We start from the raw sequence: 17,786 nt of genomic DNA, 5'->3' as shown, positions 1-17,786 counted from the left end.
TTTGTGTTGTAGACATGTACATTTAGTGATATTTTCAATGTTGCTGTTTGTCCATCACACTTCCTTGGAAGTGATCACTAGAGTTACAAATAGAATTATTAATTTTTTTCTAGCAATTCCAAAATCTGACTTTAATTAGAATAATGAAAAAATTAGCAAAAGAGAAACTTTTAAACAACTGTGAACCAAAAATAGCTGAATAAGCCACTTGCGTACTGAAATCGACTGCACTGGTTGATTCTGATGTTCAGCATTTTCAACTGATCGGTAGTGTCAATAGCCCACGGAGCACATGTCAGGAAAAAGCAACACAAATACAAACGGATAAGGGTTTTTCATGCAATTTGGAATGCATGGATTGCACTGAAGTGTTACATTACCATCATTTCATAATCATTACATTATCATGACTTTCATTAAGAAGCAAATTTCTCCAAAGTAAACTTTCAAGAAAACCATTTTAAAGTTGGTTAACCACTTCGGACCGGGGCATTTTTCAACGTTGAGGATGCTGGGCCGGCATGACTATCATTTTTTCCGTTTTCAAAATCCTTCAACAATTCATCATTCCATTTAACAGTCGTTTATAGCCGCACGGAGTAATCTTTAGGCACTACTTTAAGTTGACAGGTGACCTTCATTGACGCCCGAATATTTCAGCCAGGCCTGCAGCCTTGTAAACAGAGCCCAGATTGTGGGGTGTTATGCAACTGTCTTTTGTTCACGAACCTGGCTCAGTGCACTGCTGACCTCTTTTCAATAGGGGCCAAATTAGCATGCAGCGGTGCTGTGTGGCTCATCCATGTGGTGGTGGAGAGCTTTTGTCCCCGGTGGTAATCCGCTTGCTCTAAATACCCCAAACCCCGGTATACGGTTTCAAAATAACGCTGGATTATCACCACTTTTGAGAGTGAAAAATGCCGGTCATGCCCAGCAGCCTGGTCTTTTGTTCGGAGTACGGTCTTTTGTTACAGGGCCCTGTTTCCTTTGTCCGAGTTCGGAGACCCCAGCCACACATATAAACCATACGGCTCCGATTTCGGTGTCCCCGGCTGGTAGTGGTTAAATTTTTAAACAGGGAATTTGTGAAGATTAGCTTCAAGAGTTGATAAATTTAATCAAATGCAGGGTGAGAAATTGTACTGTCTAATCCTTCATTTAGGATTATTTATCCTCCAAAAATTAGCCCCTTCATGAAAACTCAAAAGCCTAGGAAACGATATTAACAATGCTCATACTGTTACCATTGCGTGCAATATTACAACATTTTATATAGTTCCAGTGTTAAATTCAATTTTTCCTCAGGTCGGTGAAACTGATTTTGCTCTTCCGAGCTCAACATAACCTTTATGAAGGGTTAATGTTACCCCTTTGCAAAAACAAAAATGTGGTTTAGTTGGATTTTGTCCCATGTAGATCATTGTGATTCAGCTAATTTGAATAGATTTGGTCAAAATGATTTCCACCAAGATGTCAGCATTATATAGCATAGTTGATTTGGCCAAAATGGAATTTGAAAAGGTGGCAATTTTGGCAAAATTTACCTGTTCATGAAAATGGTGACGATATATACAAACATACCTGCAGTTTACAGCATATTACAGCTTGCATTACTGTGCCAAATTCCCACAACTTTCAGTGGTGTTTTCACATACTGTATTCATACCAATGCTATGCACAACAATCATCCAGTAGCCGTTCCCTTACATGTATGTTCTCAAGTCAGTGATGTAAAGTGGCAGTGCAATGCACTCTTAAGTTATGAATAGATCATGGATGGTTATCGTTCGATGTATACTAAAGTAAAGTCTACACGATTGTGCCTTTTAATCTGTGCAGTGTTAAGTCAACTGACACATACAACTTACTTGTCTTGCATGAGGTAGGACAATTATCAACTGTTACTGATGTTGAAATCTTTGCACTCATGGATTTTGCCAAATCTATGAAGCTAAAGAGTACTGAAGTGTGACGTCATTCAGAACCAATAGATGCTATACAAATGAATGGAGTATGCGCACATGTTGGTTCATGTGCTGGTTCTTGCGGTAATGCATTTTACAGACATACTTGTGCATGTGACATACTCACTTCTGTAGTATTATAAATGGTGTTTCTAGGACAAATTGTCCTCCTATATCTACCCGACTAAAAAAGTGACATCATCAAAAATGAAAAGTGACATCATCAAAAAATAAAAGTGAAATCACCAAAGCAATCCCCACCCCCACCTTCCCTGGATACCTATCCAACCCACCCTCAACCCACCCCACACCAAAATAATGCGGTAAAAACTTACCGCATCATTCTCACACCCAGAACTTACCACATTATTTTCACATTCACAATGTTGGTGCAGACAATACAATAGTTATTACTATATAAATGAATGATATATAATAATAAAGACTGTTAAAAAACAAGTATGTCAACAACTCAAGAAACTTAATGTTGTCAACGATACTGAAGGGAAAACCACTTAGTGAATTTAAACTTAAAGTAAAAACAGGGGAGTATATTGCATTGCTATCTGTGTAGAAAAAACATTTCAAGTGTCTTAATTGTCAACATGGAATTTATAAATGTAAATGTCAAGAGTGCCGACCCAAATGTCCACACGGAAAGAAATAACAAAGATGCAACGATTGTCGCGTTCTTTGGAGCGATGAGTCGCGGTTCCAGCTGTATCAATCTGACGGCCGTGTTTATGTCAGAAGGCTGGTGGGGGAGGAGTTTTCGGAGAACTGTGTGGTTCGGTTAGTAAAGCATGGAGGATCTGGCATCATGGTTTGGGGCTGTATGAGCTCTGCGGGCACCAGTGCACTGACACAGGTCACGGAGAATATCAATGCTAGTGTTTACGTCAGTATTCTCCGCGACCACATGCTGCCTTATGCCCACGGTTTGATCGGCCTTGACTTCCTGTTTCAGCATGACAATGCCCCCCCCCCACACACTGCAAGAATTACACAGGAATTCTTGGCCGATCCAACCCCCGATTTCATCACTGAAATGGGGGGCAGTTGGCAGTTTGAGGTGATGGAGTGGCCAGCCCAGAGTCCTGACCTCAATCCGTTGGAGAATCTTTGGAACGAGCTTGAATTGCGACTCCGTCGTGAGAATTGGAGGCCAGAAAGTAAGGAGGAGCTCTTCCAAATTCTCCAGCGGATTTGGGATGGAATGGACTGCCATTTCATCACCAATCTCTTGGCTTCAATGCCAAGAAGGTGTCAAAGCATTATCGATGCTCGTGGAGGTTTTACACGCTACTAAACTGATCCAGGTCCTTCGTGTTTATTGGCGTGCCATGGGCGCCGCCATCTTGGATTTCACCACGTGCCCCATTGACTTTGTACTCACAGAAAACAGTTAAGTTCGTTTTTTATCATTTTAATAACATTTAAACATTAATATGCAATACCAAGGACAATTTTATTGAAGCATACACACCAATAAACATTTCTATAATGCTTTTGTTTAATGTTTTAAATATTACATGAGAGTAACAACGAAATATAATGTTCACGTACACATGCGCTATATCTTTTTGCGGGGCAGTGTACATCATGCATTTACCATGGTGAACATCACTCTGTCAGAATGACCCTGTGGGGTCAAATGACCCCGAGAAGAAAGTTATTTTCTTTTTAAGAAGGGTGAGAGCTTATTTAATTCACATTTTGATCCGACTTGTGTACGGTTCGCTGACACACATCGCATGACCTGAAGAACCTTGTGACCTCAGATTGTAACCCAGGCCAAAAGAAACTAGATAGAATCTTGTCAGTAGTTTTCCTTATCCCTTGATGACCACCAAGGACAGACTCATGAGCTAAAGTCATAACATGCCTGCGGTAACTCTGCGGCACCACCAACTGCTGAATAGGATCACCGCACTGCACTTTCAGGGAATGGAATTGCATATACAACAAACCAGAGGATATGTAAAACTTAGAAGAGTTTCTCTTAGCAGTTAGTCAAAATACAAATGCTTTTGAAAGCGTTCAACGCTTTGTAAACGGTAAGCCCCACGGACGGTCAACATCGAACAGACGAACGCTTCAGTGAGTCTGGCCAAACCGTTGCGGTCGAGTACACCTTGCACTCTGCAGCTTCCAGTAAACAATGGACAGCTCGTCGCATTACAGCATCAGACTTCTGCGGTCTGGTGGATTAGTCATAACAATAGCTCTTTACTTTGCAGCTCCACAGGAGGATTTAGATCGGCAGACTGTTTTAACTTCCTGATAAAACATGTGTATTGAGTAGTTGTGTTGCGCCAGACCAGTCTTTTCAGGTCTCAATACCCTGTAATCTTGATATTTTGTCTTGGTATCGTGAGTTAAATACACACCTAACTGTATACCTGCAGAATCGAATATACTAACTCGAAATAGTATTTACCTGAATCATACACGACGTAGTGTTCTGTTCGCCAACATGTAGTTACAGATAAAACCTCTTTTTTTGCCCGTGTGCACAAACTGGTACTCAGCATTGCGCACTCGCAGGTTTTCATGTGTAGGATCGAGGAAGACACGTACGCGAACTACACACTTTCTACTTCAAAGCTGCACTGGTGTTTGACTTTACCTATTAAACTTAAATGCACAGTAAATTAAAACAAACACAGTTTAATCTAGTGCTGCCGGCGAACCACCGAACCGAGGCAAAAATCATCAAACAAGGCACTTTTGAACCGAATCAAACTGATCGGTTCGGATGTATGGTTTTAATTAGGCATTTTATTGATCGCACGCGGGAAAACATACAAAAATTCAAGAAAACTAAATAAAAAATAAACACAAAGAAAAATGGATAACGAGTTGTACAGCATGCTCCACATGTGCTTGAACATACTGAAACTTACAATGGCCCGCATCATGAGATGGTTGTAAAAAGCATGTGGTGAGAATCACTCAGAAATCAACCAAGAACACGCAACGTATGGCATTGTCGCTGCATAACACTTCTAAATTCTCACTACATCCAATCGTGCTCATGTATATTCAGATTTATTATTTTATTTGCCAATATCCAATAGCCACGCCCTTACGTTCCATATTAAGGTAATGACATTCCATATTAGGCCAATGGGCTCATAAATGGAGTGCAAAACGTATTTTGGTTGGATGCTGATCACAGTCAGACTTGCGCTCGATCCAAGGCATCCCCGGGTGAAAATTTTGCCAAGCGGTTCGGTGCATGCTGTGCTTCAGCGCAGCACGAGGAGATTTTTGTTCGCACGGTGGCCTAACTTGCCTTTCATTTGACCATGAAGGGTTTGGGAGGGATAGCAGATTCATAATTTTATACGCAGAAAAACTTTATAGGCCTTTGCAGCACGATCGTAGCGAGCCTTTCGATGTCTCAGTGTGTATTGTACTTGTACATGTGTGTACATGTCTGAACCCAACCGATCCGAAGTTCGGCAAAAATGTCCAAGCCCTGTCTGAATCGAACCAAACCTTGACACATACTTGCAGCACTATTTGATGCGGAGTTTGACTTTTTTTTTATTACCTTCAAAGAATATGGTACATGTGACAGAAGTTCCAAATAAATTCATATTGTTTCTATGTGAATATTTTCTTTCATAGACGATAGATAAGCCGGTAAATTGAGGCAACCGTGTTTGGCATTCCCCAGCACTCCCATATAAACGCATTTATTTTCCAGTCTAAAAAACGCTTGAACAGGAACAATTATCTTGGAGCGATGCCTTTTTGTCATGAAATACCCACTCAAAATGTATCTGAGGCTAGATAAATGTCTGTAGCCTGGAATGCAGTTGATTTTGGGTCTTCCTATCACAAGGTGTTAACCGCTAATCCTCACGGCCAGCCCAGGAAGGCTGACCGGGGCCAGTGAAGTTCTCCCTGAATAGGATCTTTTGTTCACAACTATGGCTGTGCAGCCGCAAACTCCATTGTTGTTGGGGTTGCTCGTGAAGCTAGACAGTCCAGGACAGATGGTTCTTTTCAAACCGTTGAACTGTCCAACACCAAAAGACGAACGGAATGAAGGGGGATTAACACCAACCATTCAACTGTTTCTAAACCGTCTGTATTTTGACCTCACGCCTTACCAACTCCTCACCAGATGATGCCAACTCGTAAAACCGTTGAAGATTAGAGTCAGCTTTCTGAGCTGCAATAAAATCATCTCTACTAATTTCAGGCAGAGGACATTTTGGCACCTTTAGCGGATGAAAGTGTCTCTCTTTAGCTGCTTTTTGAGCCCTGGTCTGCACAGCTTGAACTTGTTCAGTGATCTTCGACTGTTGCTTGTCTCTGGCTATCTTCGTCCTTGCCTTTAATCTTCTCAGTTTGATGAGTATCCTGCAACCGACTAGAAAAATCCTGTACACCAGTTATGCTACCAACAATGAGGTCGTAAATTGGGTTACGCATACACAGGGCCTCAGTATTACCTGTAAAGAACGGTGCGTCAACATATTTCCTAGCAACTGGAAATTTACAGACAGTGCCGTCAATAAGAATACACATTCTTGTCTCACCGGTCCTTCATTTGTCATTTACCAGATCTCATCTCACCACTACGCCAGGGCAGCCACTATCTCAAAGAACCTGGACTCTTCAGTTTCCTAGTTGTCTTTCACTTAATGGCATCTCACCTGCAGTGGGTCATGTACATGCAGCACTCATCAGCATCAGCTCATGTCCACATCTGAGAGTCACATGGTTGTCCTCTACGCAGCAGTCTCCTAAACCCTGTTTTGTGACTGTACATGCAGCTGTTTTCACCAGCCCTTGCTCCTGTGGCTTGAGGTGTTGTTGGGGTGTAACTTGACTACACAGATCGCAGGTGCAGCAAGTACACTGCTGACGCTGAGAACCATCCTTGGCTGTTTCTTGTGTGTCTGATGAATGCTTCGGGTCTGATGCTTGGTTCTTTTTTTTCCACCCAATTTCATCCCAGCTGACTTAGTGTGTTTGAGCTGTGCCTGTTTCCGTTTGAAACAGTCACGTGCAACATGACCTGGTTTTTCACAAAAGAAACAGATAGGACGGGATTAAAGCTATCAACTCCTTTACCCTGTGATGTCGGCCTTTTGACACTTTCTGGACGCTTGAAAGACGGACAAGAAAAGGGATGTTTCTTTGAATCAGACTTTGTTGACCTGAAGGTTGTGCCATGGGCCTCTTGAAACTGCTCAGCCAATCAGGCCACTTTGTCGACATCTTTGGGCTGTCTCTCTTTGATAAACAAAGCAAGATCTTTGTCACTAGCATTAATGAACTGTTCCCTTAAAAGGAGATCTTTCACCGCATTGTACGTTTTCTCGATTTTGGCCAAGTCGACCCACCATGAAAAGAGATTATCTAATCTCACAACAAACTATGGAGCGGTTTCACCAGCCTCCGGTCTTGCTGAATGAAATTTCTGCCGAAAACCCTCTTGAGTAAGTCTATGCCGCTTGAGAAGCGCTGTCTTAAGGACCTCGTTGCCTGCATCCTCTGTGGAAATGTGGGTGTATATGTCCATGGCGTTGCCTTTCAGAAGTGCACTCAGATTGATCGGCCAGTCCTTCTCCTCCCATCCTTGTAACTTGGCATAACGCTCATATTGCTGTAGGTAGGAACCTATGTCATCCCTGTCATCTTCAAAAAAAGGAAGTTTGGGCGTACAAGCCTTTATTGCATTAGTGACAAGTGGTTTAGCTTCTTTACTTTCACTTTGAGATTGAGATTCTTCATCTCACATTGATGAGCCCTCTCCTCTCTTGCTAGTCGCTCTCTGTCTTCCCTCTCTGCTGTCTCATGTGCCCATTGTTCTTTCTTCTTCCGCTCCTCTTCCTTCGTTTGTTCCTTCTTGAATTCGCTTCAACAATTCCTGACCAGACAGACCAAGCGACTTCCCTATATCTGTGATCTGTTTAATATCTGACATTCTAAATGAATCCGACCATCTTTTGGAAACAAAACATAAATCCTCTACCAAGACAGCCTGAACACAATGATCTTCTCACGCTGTCACGACGCCAGACCTAAAACTTAGGAAAAGCACAGAGCATGAAGCAATGGCACATGGAAAGAGTAGCATGGCTAATGCTGCTGCAAGAACAAGCAGGCTCGAGAAAAAAAAAATCAGGTGCTGCGAGAGGTGACGGAATTAAAGCAGATTCGTATCCCAGTCTAGCTAAAACTTTCAATCCTTTCTCATTTCTCAAGTATCATGCGAATAATAAACTCTCAATTAATTTAACCCTTCTTTCCCGGACCAGCCCCCAAAAATGTCAGAATGACCCCTTGGAGTCAAACAACCCTGAGAAGAAAGTCATTTTCTGTTCAAGAAGAGCGAGAGTTTATTTAATTCACATTTTGGTCTGACTTGTACTCAGTATTTTAATACAAAACGAAGTCAGTTCAATGTCAATGGTTAAATCAGATCAGTGCGCACTGCTTTATACAATATTTACATGTACATACAATATGTCAATCACAACAGCTTGCAACCAATTTTGCATTCACTAAAAAAAAATCCTAACACCATTCTCAATCAAATCATAAGTAACGGCACTGGTTAAAGTTAGAAGTACAATTTAGAGAGTAGTCTTACATTCGTCAAATTATAAATTTCAAATCGTTTGGGCCACTTATAAGTAGGCTACGAGAACCCGAAATACTATTCTCAATATTCCTATTCCCAATACTATTGCCAGCCTGGTATAAATAACAAGTTATTTACTTATTTTGTGAGTGCAACCTATGCCTCACACTGTTGAATGTCTCTTACGTGCAGTCAAGTTGCCTTTGAGGATCGTTCACGTAGTAACGGCCAATGTCACCGTCAAACATAAACATGTACAAGTCTTCTGAGACTGGTAAAATAGGAACTTTGTGACACACGCATTCTTGTGATGCAGTGCATGTGTTTGTGGCATATCACATGATCAATTCTCAACCAACGAATAATCACAATCTGTCACTGAGGTGTAACAATATTACATATGTACACTGTACATGAGTTTCAGCCAGTGGCCGCAGAACAATGTAGGGGGCCAGTTGTGAGACCATCAGGCATCAGCAATTAAGTGGCTGATCCATTAAGCTTTACCCCATTATAGGACCTGGAAAAAGTGGGAGAGAGAGAGGGCACCCCCCTTGTCAAAAATGTGGGAGGGCCACTTCCCTCCTCATTGACCTTCCCCCCTTCTGCCACCAGTGCTTTCAGCATGGAAAATCCAATATAGTATACTCATGTTCAATATTAATATAATATTTTCAGCTAAAGGTGATGAGGATGGAGATGAAGATTTTCGTGCGCCACTTTATAAAACAGCCGAGATACAGGGAATTCAGGTACGAATGAAGTGGTGTGCAACCTGCCGTTTCTATCGTCCTCCAAGAAGTTCTCATTGCAGCGTATGTAATCATTGTATTGAGGTAGGTACTGCCTTCATGGATGTCACCGCTAACTGCCAGTGCCTTTTTTCTAGTGACGACCTCAGTTTAACAAACTGAAAAGCTTCAGACAGAAAGAACTGAAGACAGAAAGAAGGAAATTATTCAGTTATTAATTATATTCACAAAATTAAGCAGTTTGTTATATTTCCAAAATTAGGAGTCTGGAATCTAACTCCTCAATTTCTTCAAAGGTTCCCAGCTATTTTGGTACTTTCCTCGGGAATTTCAATTTTACAAGCTTGATTCAAAGTCACAATTTTCTGTAGGAATGTCTATCACACTACCGGTCCACAGTACAACACTCTCAAATATTCAGCTTTGCTGGAGTCTGGGCATGTGTGTACATGTAATGTAAAAAATCACAGGTTTCACACAGTTGTTATCAGATGCTCGACCATGGCTGGACCACCAAAATTATATTTTGCCTCACACATGGTTCCTTTATATCAGACTTGTTCATATGTTTGCCTTTTATAATGCTTTTTAATCCCTGAAACAATTGTGAGATTCAGCTCTTGGTTTTGATAACTGTGATAAGATGTGTTTCTGTTAGTTGAGAGAGTTTGCTAAATTAATGGAAATTAAGGAAGTAGCAGAAAAGACCAAGTATCAGTATCTTTTGGGGGGATCTCTGGGTTAGAAAAAATAGCCTGTTAAAAATGATATTGCCAATATTGTGATATTCAGTATTTAAAAAAAAAAAGGTTTCTTTGCTTTGTTTTGGGACAATACCACATGAAGATGAAGTTGTAACATCTACTATATGTACAGTACATATAGTTAAAAACCACACTTTTGACCATCATTTATCGTTAACGTTAACTCCCTTTTCGAAGTGGGGTATTTAGCGATTGAAACGTTAAGTGGGATACCTAACCACAATCCTATACACCACACAGATAGCAACCTTGCCACATTGTGTTAAGCCTTCCAATTATTGACTTCTAATGTGCAAAATCCAATAATTATTATGTTTAAACTCACGTTTCTTTTACAGCATACATGTAAGTCTCAAAACCTCAGGAAAGTTAGGATAGTGGCCAGATTTATCCAGAAAATGGTTGCCAGGGTTTTGAAATATTCCATTTTTAGATGGATCTCCTGCTGACTGTCTGAGGTTTTTAAAACCTTACAAAAGCACAAAAAATAATGCGTAAGGGGAAACTAATTTTCAAAATCACATCCCAAATGATTGTCCATTGCCAAAGATTGAAAAATGCAAATGAAGTACAAGAAAAGTACAACTTAAAATGTAAGATTATGTCATGTAATTTAAAATAAACTATCTTTTCTAATCGTAACTGTCATCCTAGATTGCATTCCAAAATCTCTACAACATTTGAAGAAAATATTGGGAAAACAAATATGTACATTTTATGAAAACATATGGAAACTCCTGGTAGATCAAGCCAATCTGCTACTTTAGAAGAGAAAACAGGCTGAAAATCAGGTGGTTATGCTTCTCCTGTGTCATGCTTGCATTTACAATCTATACTGTGTCAATTATCCCACACTGTCACGTTCTATTGGCACAGGGACCAGGCAAACCATGGAGGAAACTTAGCATGACTATCACACAGCTATTCCTTTTCTCCACTCAAGCTCACCGTTTGATCTCACCATGGCTCATTTAAAAAGGACAACAAACATGTGTGCACGAGCTTTTGTTGAATACGTTTAGCTTTAAACAAAATAGACTTGCCTAAGTCATGTTAATGGTATAAAATAATTTTAATTCAAAATGAAAAAAAAATGCAGTAAAAAAACCTGTAATTTTCGGAATATAAGCCATGGCTTATACAGGGTGTCCCAGAAAAAAAACAAACCCTGAGAAAAGGGCTTAATATGCCCAAACCATGAGATATGATTATAATGTATAAGGATCTCTGAAAAGTAGAAGCAGTATTCTTTCTAGTCAAACCTTGATGGTATTCATCCTGTCATGCATGATTGAACACCGTTGTCTTGAAAATGGGGCACCTCAACTAAGTTGTAACACTTTGGATAAACCAGTGAATGAGGTTGTCCTCTGTCATGATTGTCCTGGATAAGATATCAGGGGCACAACGATTATTTACACATTACGTAATTCACAGTTAACTATGCACCGACACCTTCCACGTGTCCAAGCCCATTCCTCCTGCAACTGGTTCCCCTTGGCTGTTCGACAAGTTGCTGTCGAACTGCAGCAACGTTTTCAGGAGTTTGCACTATGCGCCTCTTCCCAGGGTCATTCAAATTAAGGCTTGTCCCATGTTCTCGGTATTTATGCACATTTTTCCAGATAGTCGACTTTGCCGGTGGATCCCTATCAGGGAAGGCTTCCCTAAATGCTGCTTGGGTGGCTTGAAAGGTCTTGTTTTCAATAAATTTTGTCACAACAAACACTCTTTGCTCTTTGGTAAGTTGCACCATGTTGCAGACTTGCTCTCCTGCTTTGAACACTATTCAACTCTGCACTGGCCCACCTCGGGGCAAGTCAACACATTTAAACCATTAATTTTGGATTTGCCCTGCCCGACGTGTATTTAACACTGTATACTCAGTGTGCCCCGAAGGCTTGTGAAAAAAAAACAAAACACAAGCGTACTCTGATGGGACTTGAATCTCTGGAATAACATTTAAACCAGATTATTGCATAACTTGAAAGTGACAAATCTTCCCTAAATTTTCTGATTACCAAGCGTAGCGAGCGCAGTGAGTGGAGCTCTCACTACCCACAGCTGGGTTTTTAGGAGAATCCCCGAAGGGATTTCCCCCTATGTCTTTGTTAAGGCATGTTTACAATGATGATTTTGCAATCAGCGGCTGATTTGATACGAAGAATATGAGAAATATATTTCTTATGTCTTTCCTTACTTGTTTAAAATTGGTAAATAGTGCAAAATTGTGACTTTGCATGCTTCAAAATATGATCAAATAGGTACATTTTCAGCATTATTTCAGTTCATTGTTTTGAAAATCCATGCCAGGCAGCACAACCAATTTGAACCCAAGAACCTGGCGCAAATTTACAGTACCTACCGGTGCTACCCACCGTGGCTAGAACACTGCTGCAGGCATAGACTGTCGGTACTACAAGGTTCATTCCTGTTACACTCATGACCACCTTACCACATTACTAACACGCCTAAGCCACCTGAATCAGGACATCCACTAGGATCTGGCTAGGACCACTGTTTCCGCCAACAACCCGGATGAGGATTAAGGCCTAGCCGTTCCAACCAGGGCAACCACTTGCATCTGGATAGGACCCCTGTCTCATTCAGCTCTACACAGAGTTGATAGGGAAGCTCCAAGGACGATTGCATATGACCGCTTGGGCAGGGGCACCCACTGGGATCCAGCCAGGACCCCAGTCTCCCGGGTCTATCGGCAGTCTACCGAGCCAGCTGGGAATCCATAGAATGTGCTTAACCTGACGTCTCCTGTGCTTGTCCTGCCCATCATCTGCCAAGGCCCAGAAGAACCTGGGGTTGATGGTGCCAGTACTCCCCCATCAACTCCAGCAGTCATCAGCCGCCCTTCTGCATCAGTGAGAAAAACCACTTCACTTGCAAGACTGATGGAGCGTACTTCCACCCACCCCGATGCCAAAGACACCAGAGCAGGCTCCCCACGCTCTGTTTGGTTGTTACAAAACCTCACCCACGAGTGGTCTTCACAGCCATTTAGCTTGTGACTCCGTATCGTTGTTCGCTTTACTCTGAAGCGGGTAAGGAGCTTATCGTTTATCATTTCCCACTTCATGAACCATTTCTATTTTGACTTACCGCCTTAGCTCATGCTGGCCAACACCAGCAATGCTTCTCAAGCGATCCACCCTTCCGGCCTCATCCGCCACATCAACCACCGGATTGCCCATTCCAAAGAAACATAAGGCGCTCCTCTCCTTCGTTGAATGCTTCGAAGTCTAAGAAGAGGCGCCACTGCGAACATCAAGCTACTTCTTCCACAGCATGGATTTCAGCCTCCCAGTCCATCAGTGAAGCCCTGACTTTTATAGCTTGACGCCTCAACAATAAGTCTCCTCTGGCCTCGACTGCCCCGGACTCGCTCCTCGCAAGTCAGCCCTCCTCCTTCCATGGCAGCAAGCGACCCAGTCAAACAACACTGACTAAGGAAAGCCACCCTCCAAATCGTTCTTTCTAGACAAGGACAAGGCATCCCTGGAATCTTCACTCACAAGACGCGACAGAGCTTCTCTCTTTGTGCTACATTGCACTTCCTTTTGCTCCTGTAGGAGTATGTATGTGAGGAGCATTCTCTGGCAATCCCAGACTTCACAGCCTCAGTCTTCTGTGGCCTTGACAAGGGACTTAACTGTGCATTCGAACATTTCACTCGAATCTCCTGCTTTGCAACTCCTACCAGGAAATCTAATGCCTTAGATGCTATGCACATTCCTTGTGACGGTGTGAGGAACTCCAGCTCTACAGAAAGGATCTCTTTGCTGGTAAGTTTCTGGACATACTGGATGCTGAGGCTAAACGGATCAACACTACCAAGAAACTATCTTTCCATGAAACACCGCCTCCGGCTATTCAGCAACCTCAGCTCCGCAATACCTGCCAACCCAAGCCCTCTCGCCTCATCAGAGTTAACAAGCTTGTCATTCCTTTTGCCCCCCTCTACAGCAGCTGAGCCAGCATCAAGCCTCATATCGCACCACTTCCAGATTGAGTCAAGCCTGCCAGGGAGGACGGTATTCATTGCACGCACCCCACTCATTCAGGGGATGTCAATGATAACTACATTGCTTCACCACCTATGACTGCCGATCCTGAGCCTGTTGGTGGCCGTCTGCAATAACTTGCAGGGTTATGGCAGGAGATCACCTAAGACAAATGGGTACTCACAACTCTTACAAATACTCCCTCAAGTTCACAAGCACCCTTCCCCCCAAGGCGATACTGTGGTTGACTCCAGTCCCACGCAACAAAAACGCTTGGCACTGGAGTCAGACATAAATTCCGTACTACAAAATGCCATCCTTCAAGTTCAACCCAGCCAAGTGAAGAATGGTTTCCTGCCAACAGTCTTCCTCACACCCAAAAAGGAACCAGGCAAATGGTGTCCCCTCATCAATCTGGAACCTCTGAACAGATTCATCTGCCCCAAGAAATTCCACACAGAGACCATCATGATGGTAATCTCCCATTCTCACAGTCAAAACCCAAAATAGTGATATTGAGTGATGCGTCATCGCTCAGATGGGGGCTTCCCTTCCCCACACAAGGATTCAGGGAATTGGGATGCCCACTTTCAGCAAAATCACATCAACGTTTTGGAACTTGCTGTGAATCTGGTCTTTGACTTGCTCTAGTACATATGTTTATGATCATTCACAACATGAATTTGTGTTCATCATTTGCAGTGCATGTGTCGTAGCCAACCCCTGACATAATACCAGTGTCATTCTGCATATGTATTGACTGTTTGGGTACATTGAATGCATTGGACTCCACTCCCACATGCAGTCATGCAGTCATACATGCAGTCTGCCAGAGAATACCTTCCTCACCCACCTGTATTCCCCACTCTGGCTCCAACCTGAGTCGTTCTGAAAATGATGAACATGGCAGCGTTACCGCAATGCACTGTGGTAGTAAGTATCTTTACTACTACTGTATAAAAAGTGCCCACACATCGCCGATCTACACACATTGCAAACCCTAATGGATCCTGGCACTGCGCCAAGGCTTGCTGCGCCATTAATCGTGGGTACCAAAATAGACTTGGGATCAAGTCGGTCCTGGTTCGGTGCGGTCCACCTTTCTTGCGACATGCACAAGGCCACCGTTAATGCAGTCAATAATGCATTCTGTCATTGCTAGTGTTTGGTCAGAAAATTACCTTGGTCGTATGAAATGCGCTATTTCACTTAATCTATATATATAGCAATTTTTTTTTAAGTTGGTGCCCTGATTTTGGAATACAAATTTTAGAGGATGGAATAAAACCAGAGTATTTCTATGATCTCAAGACAAAATGATGGTCTTGAAGTCAGAGGGAATTAAAATACTTTAATTTTTTCTTCAAACAAACAAACAAACAAACAAACAAACAAACAAACAAACAAACAAACACCCCAACAAACAAACAAACAACCCAACAAACAAACTAAAAACACAACAAAACAACAACGATAGGCTGGGGGTTTGAACTACCCCCCTCCCCCCGCCCTGCTTGTGAGTTTGCTCCTTTGTGTGTATGTGTTTTTACAAAAATTATTTTTAAATACCGTAATTTTCATAAGATAAGCAACGGCTCATACATTGATCCTCACGCCAAAAACGTCCCAGTGGCTTATCATCTGAGTGACTTACACTGCAACATTTGAAGAATGACATCAATCAGTTAACGTTGCAGTTAAGTTCAGGCTGCCGCCAACCGCGCCGCGGCCAGCCGCGCATGCCAGCGGCGCAGAGCTTCAGGCCCGGGTGACAAGGCGGTCATCTTTTTGTTGGTCGGCATTTTATACATTGGCTCTACTCACAAGTTGGAGATAGTGGAAACAGTCGAGAGACTGCATGGACTCGTAAATGTACCGTAAGTACCGTTCACACCTCACAAATCCTGTTGGGTCAGTTCTTTTTTGCCTGATGTGTAATCCATGTTGTTTATCATGTGATTAAATATTTGGTAACTATAAAAAATAAAAGAACTGCTGCGTGGTCCACCAGCAAGGCTACTCTTCCAGCCCACAAAAAATTGGTAATTTCGAGGACTTGATGAAGTTTAGTTTTAATGACAATGCTTGTCGCACGCTACAAAGTTCCAATGAAGTTTCATCTCTTTCCCGATTTCCGATTTTTTTTCCGGAAGTGCAGGTATATTTCGTTTAAACACTAAACTTTCGTTTTGTATCCTTATTTTTTAGATTTAATATTTCTAATAGTCAATTTCCCCTACAAATGGCTTTTTTTTATTCAGCGAATAAGCCTATTGATTTCTTATGATTGACAGATAAATTTTCATCATTTTTTTATTCAGCAAATAGGCCTATTGATTTTTTGTTGATGGGTAAATTGACCCGAACCTTTTTCCCCCTTTTTAGGTGGGGTCGAGATTTTATTCATTGAGACATTCAATCAGACAACCTTCAGCATCTCTCTTTTATTAATGTGTTGGCCCTGAAAATTACCGTTGGGCTTTAATGGAGTAAGTAGCCTGATGCTCGCCCTTCGTTCCTGATGACTTCGGGGATAACCTTTTGGATATGGTTGATGTACCTATGATCATGATGTGCTTGGCGCATGATTCAACAGTTACTCTACATGTACATGTACACGTGAGCTGATTCTGGAAGCCAAGTATTGGGGAAGGTGAACCAGTAAAACTAATGGACATATTACAAGTGCATAGTTGATTGAACGAAGCTGGCCCAATGAGCCATTCGATCGATGAATTGCATTGTATTTTTAGGGTGTCATTAGGCGACCATTACAAAAAGCCGTAGATGGACAGATGGCTCGCTGCCAAGAAAGAAGCATGGGCACGGTGCTCGACCATTGAGGTGCCCAATACGTGTACCTTGCAACACGATGGGCTAGGTGATTGGCCAGCTGAGCGACATGAATGCCCAGTATTAACACGTGGGCAACACGTGGCAGGTTTCTCATGTTTGCTGAGCAACAGTATTGGCAAGGCAACTGTGACGTTTAAATTTACAGCTACCCGATTGGTTATTAACCACAGTATCCAAAACTCGGACAAAAGTAGAATTTTCCACAAAGCGGCTTAATGTTCATACTCCAGTTTTATATGTACTATTATTTTGTACTATTATTTTCAACTTTAAAGGTATGAGCAGAAAACTTTCTGTACTTGGCCGCAATCTTTGCCGATATAGGAGAGCAGAAGCAAGCCCCCTCTAAGCCTTTTTTTTCATATGTCATAGTGATCCAAATAAAATATGTGACCGGGTACAGGAATAAGTCGCAAGTCGAATTTTTGTGACATGTACCTGGTCAAAAAGAGAATTTCATAAGCTTTCAAATGGTACACATTACACGTGTGTTGACGGTAAACCTTTCATAAATACTGTCACTTCCAAACATGCTGAAATCGCCACATCGTTTTTTTCCCAACATTTACCCACATCCTCACTTTACTCGGCCATTACATAAAATGGCCTCAGCGGACTGTTCCTTATTACGATGTACCGAGTCACATGTTTACTTGCATTAAAAATAAATTTTAAAAATGCCCTGCCAATTTGTAAATGCAAACTCCATCATATTAAAAGGAAACAACATTTACATTTGTGTCAGATTTATGGTCAGGAAATGTATCAGACAAGTACTTGACTGATTGAAAAACTCAGTGACGGCGATGCAGTCATGGCTGATC

At 42.0% G+C, this 17,786-nt stretch overlaps 1 protein-coding gene across 14 annotated transcripts in view; it reads left to right on the top strand.

Annotated features, from left to right (window-relative positions):
• LOC110989474 (palmitoyltransferase ZDHHC8B-like) overlaps positions 1 to 17,786 on the top strand; it is a 141,507-nt gene that overhangs the window by 47,979 nt on the left and 75,742 nt on the right. For all 14 annotated transcript variants that reach the window (XM_022253865.2, XM_022253867.2, XM_087141292.1 and 11 more), the window contains one exon: positions 9,253 to 9,410. In XM_022253865.2, coding sequence (XP_022109557.1) covers positions 9,253 to 9,410 — 158 coding nt within the window. The remainder of the gene's footprint in view (positions 1 to 9,252; positions 9,411 to 17,786) is intronic.

Source organism: Acanthaster planci, linkage group LG09, assembly GCF_054643075.1.
Source record: "Acanthaster planci isolate LZ-2023a linkage group LG09, COTS_SCS, whole genome shotgun sequence".
NCBI lineage: Eukaryota > Metazoa > Echinodermata > Asteroidea > Valvatida > Acanthasteridae > Acanthaster > Acanthaster planci.
This window is presented reverse-complemented; position numbering and strand designations above follow the sequence as displayed.